General features: G+C 37.6%; 1 protein-coding gene across 1 annotated transcript in view; it reads left to right on the top strand.

The window, feature by feature from the left end:
* abtb2 (ankyrin repeat and BTB domain containing 2) overlaps positions 1 to 14,636 on the top strand; it is a 42,931-nt gene that overhangs the window by 26,413 nt on the left and 1,882 nt on the right. The window contains exons 3-16 of the mRNA XM_005808841.2: positions 852 to 998; positions 3,307 to 3,517; positions 7,979 to 8,131; positions 8,570 to 8,735; positions 8,982 to 9,071; positions 9,241 to 9,342; positions 9,736 to 9,832; positions 10,463 to 10,598; positions 11,140 to 11,402; positions 11,479 to 11,657; positions 11,745 to 11,850; positions 12,020 to 12,122; positions 13,190 to 13,277; positions 14,278 to 14,346. Of these exons, the coding sequence (XP_005808898.1) occupies positions 852 to 998; positions 3,307 to 3,517; positions 7,979 to 8,131; positions 8,570 to 8,735; positions 8,982 to 9,071; positions 9,241 to 9,342; positions 9,736 to 9,832; positions 10,463 to 10,598; positions 11,140 to 11,402; positions 11,479 to 11,657; positions 11,745 to 11,850; positions 12,020 to 12,122; positions 13,190 to 13,277; positions 14,278 to 14,346 (1,910 nt within the window). The remainder of the gene's footprint in view (positions 1 to 851; positions 999 to 3,306; positions 3,518 to 7,978; positions 8,132 to 8,569; positions 8,736 to 8,981; positions 9,072 to 9,240; positions 9,343 to 9,735; positions 9,833 to 10,462; positions 10,599 to 11,139; positions 11,403 to 11,478; positions 11,658 to 11,744; positions 11,851 to 12,019; positions 12,123 to 13,189; positions 13,278 to 14,277; positions 14,347 to 14,636) is intronic.

Genomic DNA, 14,636 nt, shown 5'->3' with positions numbered 1-14,636 from the left:
GCTACTTTTATCTTGTATCAGGAAGACAATTACAGCAGTGAAAGAACAAGATGCCATCTTCAAGTTATGTAAAGAGGATCGTATCTCTTTGCCTGAGTGTAGACTCATAGTAGGAGGTCACGTAGGGCAAATCTGATCTGACTGATTGCAACAGATTTCTTTTAAGAAAGAGTTCTTTTAAATATAGTTCTGGTGTTTACTGTAGAAATGTTTACTTAAAAAAATAAGTTGAAAGATGGGTTGGGCTCCTGAGCCCTCAGGGGTTCAATTCAAATAGGAAATGCCACAACTGACCAGGATAAAGCTTATTATGTTTTCTTGGTTTATTTAACCTGCTGGACATGCTTGTTTGGCGACACATCCATTTTGTCTTGAAAGTACAAGAGTAGGTTAAAAAAACATGCAGTGTAAAGTGTTATCTCTACAATGTGAAATATTGTAGAGATGGTAGCATTGGATTCTTTTCAGAGAACTATTTGTTTTATTCTGTGCTCAATGCTACTATGCATATTTTCTATTTGCCTCATGAACATGAAAGAAAGCATGTCCTCAGTTTCACTGAGTTTTTTTTTTATCTTGTCTTTGGAATGTGAATTACATTTTGGCAAGATTACAAATTCAGCATTTTGTCATGTTACTGACATTAAAGGCGGACACTATTTATCTATATATTTTACTTATTGTGACTTTTAAGGAACATTTAGTTGTATCAAAGTAAAATTGCTTAAATATAAATTTCAGAATTCAGTTTAAATTTTGAAAATGTTTGTTCTTCCTCTTGAACATAGTCTGCTTCTTTGTGAGGTCTATCACATGAAATTACATGAAAGTTTTTGTCTTTGCATCTGTAGGTGTTTTGTCACTCCCAGCCCATTTCAGTCCGTACACAGAGAACCAGCAGACTGTGGACAGTAGAGAGGATGCTTACGCCCAGCTGGAGCTGAGAACACTGGAACAATCTCTTCTGGCCACTTGTGTGGGAAGCATCTCAGAGCTCAGTGAGTAAAAATAATCACTTTTACACCTGTCAGACTTTCTACTTTTTTTTTTGTTTGCAGTTAGCATTTAAGTTTAAAAAAAATTCTGGAAGTTGTTTAGGTAATGACACACAAAACGACAAATTTCCTTGAATAAAAACATACATTTTAAAACCCTTTACAAATTCTCAATCTTAAATTATTGTACTACTGTGTTCATAATTGACTTTCAGAATGCACTGATCCAAGCAAATCAAAAGTAAAAAACCAGAACATTATAAATACTGTTGCTATGGTATAATGTATTACATAAATATTTTGAATCCAGCTCGTGTTCTCCTCTGAGACTAACTTGCCAAATAAACTGTCCCCATATTTGGTCCTTCTTGGGTCATGGTTTAGTTTGGACACCATTATAGAGATTTTATAAACCCGATTTAAGCACTTTTACTCAAAAAGAGCAATACAGTGAGATACCTTTGTCTCAGATACATTTTTTATTTATCTGACCTATCTTAAACAAAATCTTTGTAGCACAGTTCCATGTGAGTAAGGACTATGAAGGCCTAAGCAAATTAAGCATTCATAGTGATGGTGGAGGGGGGTAAGCTGTAGGTTGCAAAGGATTTGGTTGTGATAAAGAGCAAAAATATGACTTATTAATAATTGAGAGGAAATTATATTGTTTGGGGGTGTAACTTGAGACAGCAAAATAGATTTATAGGAGAGGGTTTAGTTATATGGAGGGTAAAAGTTCTACGGGAAAATGATTGAAAGGTAGAAAGGTGAAAACTGATGTTGTTAGGGGAGGGAGAGAGGAAAAGAGATGGAGGATAGTTTTGGTGAGGGATAAGTTTCCTACTCCAAATGAACTAACACTCTGTCATTTGTTCCTGCAGCACAAGGCCACGTTCATACGTTGCCGCCGTTATAGTGAGGCATTAAGAAAGTACAGACATGCTCTTTCTCTCACTTCTACTCAGTGGCCTCTTTGTGCCACTTCTCTCTGGTGGGGTGAAACGGGGTAAATCTGGATAGGGCTGGCATCTACACACATTCACTAAAAAACATACACACACGTGTATGTCCCTTCACATAAATGCAACAGAAATACGGCAGGTTTGGCACTTTGCCTGTCTGAAATCTTTGGCTCCAATCAGAGAAACGTCTGTAGAGATAGATTTCTGCACTAGATATTGTCATAGACACAAACATTCTGCATACATCAAAAATATTCTAGAGATGACATATATCAATGTGCATTAAAAAAAAAAAGACTTTGTGGCTCTTACAAGACTTTGGGTGAAATCTATAATTCTAGAATTGGCATTTCATGTCTGTCTGGAGCTAAGTTTAGGTTGAGGGGGAAAATGTAGACTGGAATCTAAGAGAGAAGCTCTCCATGTAGTGCAGGAATTCCAGTGAGCCCTCCTGGAGGGATATTTGGTCCTGGTTAGCACAAAGGAGGCCCTTCAGCTTTACATGAGGTCTGTTTTGGTCAGTATAACCCAGCCTTACCCCCATGGTGGAACCCAGAAGAACTTCTTAGCATAGACTAACACACACTCATACAACTGAACTCTACATCTTTGGACACAGAACTTCGTTGTGCCTTCGAACATGTGCCTAAACATTAACCTGAGGATAATAATTTTAAATGAATGTAACTCTGTCCCACGTTTAACCTGTGTAATGCTGATGTGTGATTAGTCTTTTTCTTACAGTGGCTGTGGTCTCCCAACAGTATGTAGAAGGTTTATCACATTTTCCTGTTCTTTTTTTCTGATTGTTTTCTTTTCTCCCTCCTGTTATCTAAGCACGCCTTTCCTAAATGCTGACCGTTCCCCACTAAGTTTATATAGTGGAGCTTTTTTTCTTAAATGTTTTTAGAAAGACTAGTTTAGATAAAATTGTAGATTTTATATAACAAATCTGTTTTTTTATGACCGATACTGAGATCTATATGCTGACTCCAGTGATCTAATTGTTCTGGCAATAAACAGTTGAACAGTTCATTAGAGCCAGTGATCAGCTGTCTATACTCCCATTAACCCCCTCAGTGATTAAAGATGAATGACTGTTTCAGACTGGCTGTCTGGCTTTGCTTACTGATAATGACGCTACTAATGGCAGAGTTCATTTAAGACATGGAGAAAAGTTGTTCAGGAAAGGAGGAAATCCGGTCTGACTGGAAGACCACAGAGTCTAAACACTTAACTCCAATTAAACTTTTTTATCTACTACTCAGCATTTTGCACATCTCCCAGGAATTGAGAAATTAGATCAAATGTTTTATCTGATGTTCAGTGTTGTATTTGCTCTGTTCCAGGTGACTTGGTATCCCGTGCCATGCACCACATGCAGCGTCTCAGCTCAATGCGTCCAGGACAGAGCCCTGCCCGTCACGCCCGAGCCCATCAGCCTGTGTCCTGGTCGCCTGACGCCCTCCACACCCTTTACTACTTCCTGCGTTGCCCACAAATGGAGTCCATGGAGAATCCCAACCTGGATCCCCCACGCATGGCTCTTAGCAAAGAGAGGTAGGAGTCATGGCTGACTGAACTCTGCCAGGATGTAACATGCTATTAAATATCAAAATTAAACTTGGGGTTTGATTGAAATTTAAGTTTTACACACATACATTTCCTTTCCAAAGCACTAAGAATCCTTGAGTATTGCAACATTTGATCATGCTATGTATTTTTTATTTTTATATTATGTGAAAGACTAAGAACAGTTTCAAAATAAATATTTAGAAAACTTGGGAAACATGTGAGATGAAGTCCTGATCAGATGTTTCTGAAGCTAAGCTTGTTGGCCTACATCAAAGCACTGTGTGTAGAGAAAACCAAATGCTGCGCTGAGTACACTGTCTGATATGTGAAACATGATGGTGGTAGCGTAATGCTATGGGATGCTTTTATTCAGCAAGGAAAGGAAAGCTGGGAAGAACTAGTGGGCAGATGGATAGAATTACAGACCAATTACGGAAGACAACCATAATCTTTGGTTTATGGTTTGCAAAAAACTTGAGATTATTTGACAGAAGCCATAAATAAGAGCATCAATGGAAAAAACAATGATGCTTGGTACCAGACCTTGGCTCTTAATTTCCATCTGCAGTCTCTCCATTCAATCTGACTACACTTGGGGTATTTTACAAAGAATAATCTACAAAAATACATTGAGGTTTGTACGTAAAGTGCCACATTGTGAAAAAAGGTTTAAGAGGTTTAAATGTTATTTCAAGATTTTTCTTTTCATACATTTACTTAGTGGAATTAGAGATTAGAGGTTTTGTAATGAGTTTAACAGAGATCTAACTAAAGCCACAGCTTTATCCACAGCAAATAGAAAAACCCTTAAACCTCTGAAATTACTGCTTTAGTTCTAAAATTAAATCAGTAGCTTTTCCACTGGAAACTCGTATTTTTTTAATGTATTTTTTTTAATCTATGTCTAATCATATTGCCCTCTGGTCATTTAAGTGTTATTTTTTAAGTTAATTACTAGGAGAAAATGGTCCCAGGTGTTAAGTTGGGTTGAAAGATGACTTAAAAGCACCCTGAGGTGTAAATTAGGCAGATCAGTGGTGATTTAAGGCATTTAAAGAAGCATGTGTGCTCTGTAATTCTGTCTCCTTAATTCCACTCTAAGTTAGGTTTAGTTAAACAGTTCTAAGTACAGAGTATCTAGAAAGGCAGTTGGAAAATATTTGCAGATGGGATTTTTTTCCTTTTAGTCTATTGTCTGTTTTAGGTCAATAGAAGATTCCTTAAAACGCCTTGAAATCAAATGAATCGCTTTACATTTCTTTTTCCCAAGGACCAAAATACTAATTGGAATGAACAGATTCATTTTGCCAAGGTGTAAATCTCTCAGAAGGTTAATAAATGTAAACGATAAGGACCTGCACCATGTCTGCATTTGTCCTCGAGTCTGGGAAAAGATGTACTGTTTTTCTTTCTGTGTTAAGGTTAATGAATTGACTTTAAATATAAGGCATGGGTACTTTTCCAAAGCACCCAAGTATTTAAATAGAATTTAAATTAGTGTACATTTAGCAAATAATTTCTATTTGTAAGTTTTGTCCACAATATTGAGGTATTTTAGTATTAGAAAGTTATGATGCATCATCTTCTCTTAGAAGTGTTTAGACTATATGCATGTGTTTAAGGGGAAAGAAATGAGACCATCTGGTTCTGATACATTTAATAGTGAACATACACAGTATAAGTGTGCTAAGGTGGACTTCTCATTAGCATCAAAGAAAACAGACCAGTAAAACATCCCCTCTCTTTTCCTATCCTGGCCGTTTCTTCAAAATCCTTAGATGTTTTTAATGTTGGATGTATATCACACTGGTTTATGTGAGCAGAATAAAACCATAGCCCTCTTTCTAAACATTTGAACATTCTGTTTTTCTTTAAAAGCATCTGCTAGAGGGAAACTTGCCCTTCTTCATCACTGCACACAGTCTGCAAATGTTACAAAGCCAACTCAGGTGGTAGGCTATGGAAGTGCAAACCTGGTAGTGATTACAATGGTAAAGTCTGTTCATGCTGCAGAGTTCTCTGCTACAGAGGGCCTCTTGATCTCTTGGACCCACCCTCTATTGGAAACTTTATAAAATCTTTGGCAGAAACTCAAAACTGCCAGAATCTGTGTGGGCCGCATCATCAAATGTTATAGGGAGCCTGGTGAGAGACTAACAGCAGATTCTCTTTTACTACAAGAGCTGACTCGTTTTGGTCCCATATAAAGCTGCTGCATGGCTGTATGTGATAATTATTAAACTGCATGAAACGTAGAAGGGCAAACACTTTGGTCTGAGCATATGCTTGATTTTGCACAATGTTTGAATAGAAATTATTAATCATCCTGTGTTCAAATGACTAAAGACACTCCTTTAATATTAAAGGGTAGATTAGAGCATTAATAAAATATAATTGATAAGATATATTTTATGATTCTTGTTTTCAAATATAGATTAAAAGAAGATCATATGTAGCTTTTAGATGAGTGATTAAACTTGTCTGTCATATTGCTACTGATTTGATTAAGAGAAGATAGCATGTAAATATTTAAATTAATAAGCTTTAAGTTTTAGTCCCTACTGGATATATCAACAAATGTTTGAACTTCAATCTGTCCTGCATGAAAAGTAAAAACACCCGCGCATTATTTCAGCTAATCATTCTTTTATGATTGAAGAAGTGCAATAATTCAAAGCCAATGTTTATATTTGCAGGTGTGGGAAAGTTTGTACATGTTGGTCTGTGTAAATCCATCATCTGCATCTATCAGAGCTTGGCTCTCAGCATGTCGGGTCACAAGGCTAGCTGTGGGTGCTATCTAGTTTCAGTGTTAACTGCCATCAAGGCTTTGATGTTAATCTAATCTCTGACAAAGCTGCAGTTTTTGTTTCAGGTTTAAGGGCACAACCTAGCGCAGCGGTCATGTGAAGAGTTTAATGAGAGGAAGAAGAAAGAAAGATGTGGGGTACTTATAAGAGAAGACGAGCTGCATCTACTGAACATGCATTTCTAAATAGATACATTAAGATCTTTTACTGGTAAAAGATCTTAATGTCAAATCTCTGGAGCAGTGGGTGCAAAGTGCAAATAGCTAAGTATGTTAAATTGGAGATGGTTCAGTTTTGTTTTAGTTGACTTGCTTAGAATTTGCCTGGAAAGAGCCACACAATAAAGAATTTGCACTCCAAGTGCTAAATGTAGAAATGAATAAATACATCCACCTGCAAAATCCAATTTGTGTTATGTGGAGCCCAATAAGAGAGCTATAAACATTGATTCCCAAACCTACAGGGCCTTCTCTCCTCAGAAACATGGCATTCTTATCACTCTATGCCTGCAGCACTATCCAAAAAGTGGCAGACTGCTTCCCAACCCCCTGCCTCACGTTGACATATCCCACCTGCTTCCTAGTGGTTTCCCAAACACTTAAACCTTAATTATATGCACCCAACAGCTACACTTAACACCCCCTCCCTCCTTCTTGAGCTCATCAGTTCCCAGTCTGCTTGTTCACAGTCAGGCCTGGCTGATGGTGAGACCCCTCCTGACTGATCTGCTACTGACAAAACAGCATTTGACAGAAAATCTAAAAAAAGACTTCAGTGCTCATGTCAGACTAACTGCAGGTATTTAAATGCATTTTGATCTGTTGGATATTTTAGGAAAAAATCTGCCAAAGGTCAGTTAAAACCAAAATATTACACTTTGCTTAGAGATTTTGATGTCATCTAAGCAGTCATATCAAAATTGATAATACTGCAAGACTTTCAGTCCTTGTTAACTGCAGCTGCACAGTGCAGGGTTCGATGCAGTTCATGAATACAAATGGAGGCGTATTCATGAATTGCATTGAACCCTGGATCACACCAGAACAGATGTAAGCTCACTTAGAATAAACATCACAGCAGGAGTAAGACAGTTGCCAGTAACTTAAGATAGCACAATGGCAGTGTTCATGCAACCATTAACAAAATGTCACTGAGGCTTCAAGGACCAAAAGCAAACAATCCCATTCACGGTAAAACGCTATTGTTCACAAGCATACTCTATGCACATATGGTCAGAGCAAGGTGGAGACAAAAAGGCTTAACACTAGATAACTGGCTGGATATTGCATTACTAAGGACCACATCATCTCTTGCTCAATCAGACGGAGGAGGATGAAGGCAAACAGACAAAGCAAAAGGGTGTGTTTAATCCAGATGCATTTTAGAACGTCACAGACATAGCTACAACAATACAATCATCCTTATTTCTGCAAAATCTGTGTAATCTTCTACAAAATCTTCAAACTCAAAATATTTTATCTTTTGGCTCAGCGGCCGTTCTTGTTTTTTATGGTTAATATTTTAGGAACGCCTGGTTTGTACACATCTAAGCTTTTGACTTTGAAATCAAACATGGCTTTAAAGACTACTAATTATTATTTCAAGATCAACAAAGATGAATGATCTTTTCTTTTAGGCCATTTATGCTGCTGCCGCCTTTGATGGAGTGGATGAGAGTGGCCATAGTTCATGCCGAGCATCGCAAGAGTCTGTTGGTGGACAGTGATGATGTCAGACAGACCGCCAGGCTCCTCCTTCCTGGACTTGACTGTGAACCAAGACAACTGAAGTAAATCAACACATAACTGCTGTCCTTTTATGAATTGAATTATTGTTGAGTCAATTAATATTTCACATATACATTCAATTTGTCTGACCTAAAAAAAAAAAAAGCAGACGATAAAAACCTTAAAGCTATGTCTCTGTTATGCCTCCGGATGTATTGTCTTTTACCTTTGCACTTGTAAACTGATTTAGCTTTATGTTTAAAAAGCAGAGGCTGTGAGAAGCAGACCAGTAACTACACACTGGCTGCATAGTGTTATCGTACAGTTTATTTCTGTAGAAAAACATTTCATGTTAACGTATGGTCAGCATGAGCCACTTGGTGGTTATAAAAGGTTTTTAATAGGGTGTATAAGAAGAAGAATTACTTTATTCATCCCAGCAGGAAAATTATTTTAATTAATTTTAATTAATTAGATTATAAATCTTGATTCCTTTTAAGGCCGGAGTGTTGCTTTAGCTCCTTCAAGCGTCTGGACTCCAAAGCTGCCATAGATAAATTCAACCTGGACTTGGGTTTTCGAATGCTCAATTGTGGACGCACTGATCTCATTGGTCAAGCTATTGACCTGCTCAGGCCAGATGGGGTCAACAGCATGGATGACCAGGTATGAGCACTTAATTACTTAGTAATTAGGATTTATATACAAGTGCATGTAAATGCACTGATTTAAATGTTATCTTTTTGTGGATAAGTTAAGAACAAATCAGCTGTGGATCAGGGATTCTTTATAAAAGTACACCAGTTTTCATCAAATTCAAAGTAATCTCACCTGAAGGCAGGAAAGCTTGCATGCATAAAAAAATGTCTTTCTTTTTTGCCTAATCTTGCAGTTTTCCTTTTTGTCATTCAGGGTATGACCCCTCTGATGTATGCCTGTGCAGCTGGAGATGAGGCCCTTGTCCAGATGCTGATTGATGCTGGAGCCAACCTTGATGTGGCGGTAAATAAAGAACAGATGTCCTCAACCTTTATGATGTATTTGCAAACAATTTGTCAACAGACATATTTGCAAAAACAGCATCCAAAGTCCACTCTGATTATGCATGTAAACATTTCCAGTCTTTGCCTTGAAAGAATTTATTCTTTTCTAATCTGTTCTGTATATGCAGGTTCCATTGTACTCCCCAAAGTATCCTTCTGTACATCCTGACAGTCGACACTGGACAGCTCTCACCTTCGCAGTGTTGCATGGACACATCCCTGTAGTGCAGGTACAACATATACACATATTAGCATCCTTAGTGTTATATTAAAATTCCACTGAATGGTGGAATTTTAATATAATGGTAAATTTCCACTTTTACCATTTGCTGTAGACCTGTCTATCTAACCATAGACCTGACAAAACAGTGTTAAAATACCTGCTAATATGTTCCCCTGTACTATAAAAAAACTAACTTTTATGAGCTGGAAATTCAACCACTATTTTTAAAAAAAACCAAACATTTTCAAAAGTTTTTATGCTTTTGGTGAACAAAAACATCTTCTCACATGTGCTGTTATCAGCACAATTAACCACTTTGCTATACCTCGTTTATAAATTAGTGTCCTTTTAATCTACTTTCAAGACATGCTTAACAAATGGATGTGATGTTTGTCTGCAGCTTCTGTTGGATGCGGGAGCCAATGTGGAGGGGGCAGCAGTCCGAAATGGTCAGGACACCACAGCAGACACTCCGTTGCAGCTGGCGTCTGCAGCAGGTGGGTAAACGCAGACACTTCAGCTCAAAGCATAGCTCATGTTGGAGTGCTGCCTATGTGCATGGACACATGTCCATGTTTGTGTTCTCATTTGATTCATTGCCAGTATTTTTTTCATACACTACATGCAAAACAGCTGTAAGAAGGTAAATTAATGAGAAAGGTTGTTGTCTTTCTGTGAAACATCTAATAACTCATTGGTATCCAATATCACACAGTACTACTTTTCCCATAGACCACTAAGTTGTGAATGTGTAGGGGTAGTGGGAGGGGAAAGGAGGGATTAGTGGAATTAGAGTGTAAAATGAAAGTGTGGTGAAAAAAGAAATGCTGCCTGCAGTAGTTTAGTCCCTTCTGGCCCACATTCCTCCACAGGATCATCTGAAAGCCATACAGTGTAGTAAAAGACACATGGTCCACACATAGCTGCAGTGAGCAAACGCCTTAATGTGAATGTGCTGCTGGTTTATGAATCTAATGTAAACTGCGATACACTGATCTCAGGAAAGTAAACATTGAGTACATAAAAAAATAACATAATTGGAGAAAAACTAAAATTTCAACACTAAGTTTTTAGTTGATTTTAATGAAATGTGTTTAGAAGTTGATAGGTGCTTATGTGTTTCTTAGGTAACTATGAGATGGTGACTTTGCTCCTGGGACGTGGCGCTGACCCCTTAACAAGGAGCCATGATGGAAATGCTCTTACTTCATCTCTTTATGAAGACATGAACTGCTTCAGTCATGCTGCTGCACATGGACACAGGTTTGTTGCATTTAATTTTGAGACATTACTTTTTTTCAGTACTTCAATTCAAAACAGAAACTAAAAATTGTATGTATTTTCATATTTTATCCTACCACACTTTTTTCGTCCACTCAACTTACAATGCTCTCTGATCAGCTAATGTCTTTAGTAATGAGTTATTGTGGCTTAGACTCCTTCTGAAGGCCATAAGTCATAACATTTCTGTAATAACTCTTTTTTTTTAATTTATATGCAATATTGTTTAACTGAAACTTTATTTTTAAGTTTACTATGAGTGGAGATGCATTGTATCTATTGTGCATAGTGAGCAGGGGGTTGTGTTGTCAATTTGTTTTTAAAAACCAACTGGTAGAGTGATCCTCTCCACCTGTTTGCTGTGTGTTCATGTGAACTCTGTGTAGACTCAACACTTCACATTCCACACTAAGAGTGATGGATTATCTAATCGCATAGATCACAGGGTCACAGAAATTTAAGTATGTTTTACCATTTAGCACAGATAACTGATTTAGTGCTTGTTGTTTCCTTCCTCCATCAGAAACGTGCTGAGAAAGCTACTGACTCAACCCCAGCAGATCAAAGAGGATGTCCTGTCTCTGGAGGAGATCTTAGCAGAAGGAGTGGAGAATGAAATTCCAGGGATGTGTCCTTATCTTCCAACACCTTCCAATGGCAGTCCAGCACTGCAGGAGGCAGACATACCCAAGCTCTGCAAGGCCAGGATGAAGGCTCTTCAAGAAGCTAGCTACTACAGTGCTGAGCACGGATATCTTGATGTCACCATGGAGCTTCATGCAATGGGTACCTTTCAGATAGCCATAAGACAACAGGACTTTTGTTTATTTATGCTTCTAAAACAAAACTTATCTTTAATTAGGTGTCCCATGGAAACTACATGTGTGGCTGGAATCTCTTCGTTGTGCCCATCAGCAGTCCAAGACGGGGGCCATCCTCTCTCTTCTCAGAGAGTTTACCACAGTCCGAGAAGAGGACTACTGTGATGAACTTGTCACCACGGGCCTGCCCCTTATGTTCACTATCCTGCGAACCACCAAGGTATTGTCAAACATGAAGCCTGTCATGTTTACTACTTTTCAGTCTTCAGAATAAGAAATAATCCTGATCTTCTGTTCTTTCTTTCAGAACGATGCCCTTATACAGCAGCTGGCAGCTATTTTTAGTCACTGTTTTGGCTCAGCACCACTTCCAGCCATCCCTGAGATGAAGGCGTCTCTTTCAGCTCAGTTGGGTGAGAAAGCTTTGATTAATGACTGTATGAATCAATGTAGTTCACCGTCCTAAAATATGAATTTTAAACAAAGCTGCCAAAAAATATAATAAACTATTATTACATTGAAACTAAGCTGTGATGGGCTGAAATCTGAGTCATTTACATATTGTTAATCTGATCTTTACAGATCCACTCTTTCTGAACAACCCAGACATGTCAGATGTGACATTTTTGGTGGAGGGAAAACCATTTTATGGACACAAAGTCCTTCTGATAACTGCTTCTGACAAGTAAGTGCAACCACTCTTCATTTTGCAGATATGCATTAATTTTAGACGTAGAATTTTGTTTGAGTTTTCATCTGCCAAAATGTATTCAAATTTTTTTTATTGTTGCCTTCTTGACTGACATGTAATACATTTGTGAAAGGAGTCACTGTAAAAGTTATTTTTAGGGAAGAACAAAATGATCGAAGAGCTCAGTTTGAAACTGCCCTTAGAATAACCTTTTAGTACTTTTCTAAAACTGTAGCCTCTGTTTGTCTTCCCTAGAGTAGAGATTCCCAACCGTAGCCCTTGGGACCTAATGTCCTGCATGTTTTAGTGAAATTATCAAAGGGTTAAGGTTAGCAAAGTCTTAAAAATCATCCACGGCCCTTTTCTGTTCTCCAGTGAGAGAGGTTTGACCAACAGACTGGCCCACCAGGTCGTGTCTGCACATTTACAGTTAACTATAGATACCCCACTGTTGCCATCTCAACAACTTTCTATTTAGCAACATTTCAGACAAGAAGAAATGGTATCGGCCAAAATCTGAATCAGCAGGTCAGGCTTTTTAAAAGATCAGAACTCAGTTTATCACCCCTTCATTTAAGCCATGTGTGTAGCAGCAGGGAAACAAATAAAATATGCAGGACAGTTCACTGAAAACCACAAATGGGAACCTACGCTTTGGTGGTTAAAGACTTCTCCTAACTGAGATTTCCAAATTGGACATATTCCGTAACGGAGAATTTCTGACTTTTCTCTACACTGTTCAGCTCTATTATACGTTGACAGTCTCTGTTGTAACTTGAAAGAACTGCAGACATATCCCAACATGTCAAAATTATTTTCTTTTGAATTTGTTTTTATAGCTGTGCTCCATTTATTGTTGCTTAACTCTGTTACAGCATCTACACCAAAGAGATGTCAACAATATTACCTGGTTGAGCTTATGTTTTAGGTTTCTGACCAGTTGGTACTTGTGAGGGCCAATCAAGCTAAAAGCAACCAATTTATCAGTGCATTTAATTGACTTGAGGGTTTTAGAGAAAAACCTAATTGGACATGGATAAAACTACTTTTTTTTCTTTTAGATTCAAATCTCTGCTGGCATCCTCTGGATCAGATGGAAGCCCCAGCAAAGAAATTGAGATCAGCGATGTCAAGTACCATATTTTCCAGGTATGAAAAATATCTAGGATACAATAACCTGAAATATAGATCAGGGTACCCTATTACTTTTAATTTCTAGGACTGAAAACAAAAAAATTATAAAAAATGTAAAAAATATACAGTCCCATGTTAATTCCCATATGTCCATAGCCACTGATGTGATTTTCATCATAGAGTAACCCTTTATTTTTATTACTTTTCATAATCATCTCTGAAAATCACATCAGTGGTACATAATATTAGCAGCATTTCCATTTAATTGTCAAAGTTGGCGAATTATTTGACAAAATAATGGAAACATGGCAATTTTGGAAAAAAAAAGTAAACACTTTATGCTTTACATGAATCACACAATCAACAAATGGATGTTTCTCACTGGTGCAAACCATGAAGGAGACAACAGGAAGTAATTGGAGGATCATTGTCCAGAATGTTTTTGATGATTTATTGGGTGAACAGACATTCACATTTGATTTTCTTGCTATCCTTTTTAATTGAATCAGAAATTGAAAATGATCACATACCAACTTTTAAGAAGAGCTGGACATGATGGGGCTTGGAGATTCATTGCTCTGGCCAGCTGATTATCATAGATTCATTAATTCTACCATAAACCAGAGGATGTGGAAGGAAAATAACGCTATTTGTAACCTGGAACATTATAATGAGCCTAAGAAAATCCCATGAGAAATAAATTCCTAGATCCAGTTAAAGACCAGACCTAGATGTAATTCAGATGCTTTGACGTGACTCTACAAGAGCTATACATGAAATAAACCCCAGACTGACGTCCAATGGCTTCAAGAAGTGTCTTATTGACATTCATTCAGCCTAAGGGTCACAGTGTGTCTTAATGTTTCCTTTAGCCAAAAGAAAACATTAATCTGACAATTTCATTTGCAAGAAATTATTTTCTACTGTGTAGTCTCTCTTTTCCCTGTGCATGCCAAAACAATTAGATATACTGATGCTGAAATGTTGCTAAACTAGACATTTGACCTCTCTACAGATGATGATGTCTTACCTGTACTGTGGAGGAACAGAATCACTGAAAACAAATGTGAAGGACTTACTGGAGGTGAGAACAGCACTGAAGGTTCAGATCATGTTAATTAGATTGACTTGAATTGCACAGAGAGAAAAATATGTTCATGTAAAACCACATTTTTACTACACAGTCATTGTGAGATCACAGAACAGTATGTTATGGTATATTAGGTGAACAGACACCTGGTCATTAGAACACGTGGATCATATGGATCTATTTTCTAAAGGCACATGATCAAACTTATGTTTTTGCTCCTCCAGTTTATGCCAGTTCACTCCATGAAATTGGGCTCATTTGCCAAAATAAATGTGAATTCATGG

This window comes from Xiphophorus maculatus, chromosome 2 (genome assembly GCF_002775205.1).
Source record: "Xiphophorus maculatus strain JP 163 A chromosome 2, X_maculatus-5.0-male, whole genome shotgun sequence".
Classification (NCBI taxonomy): Eukaryota; Metazoa; Chordata; class Actinopteri; order Cyprinodontiformes; family Poeciliidae; genus Xiphophorus; species Xiphophorus maculatus.
Note: the sequence above shows the minus strand (reverse complement) of the source record. Positions and strands in the feature narration are given on the sequence as shown.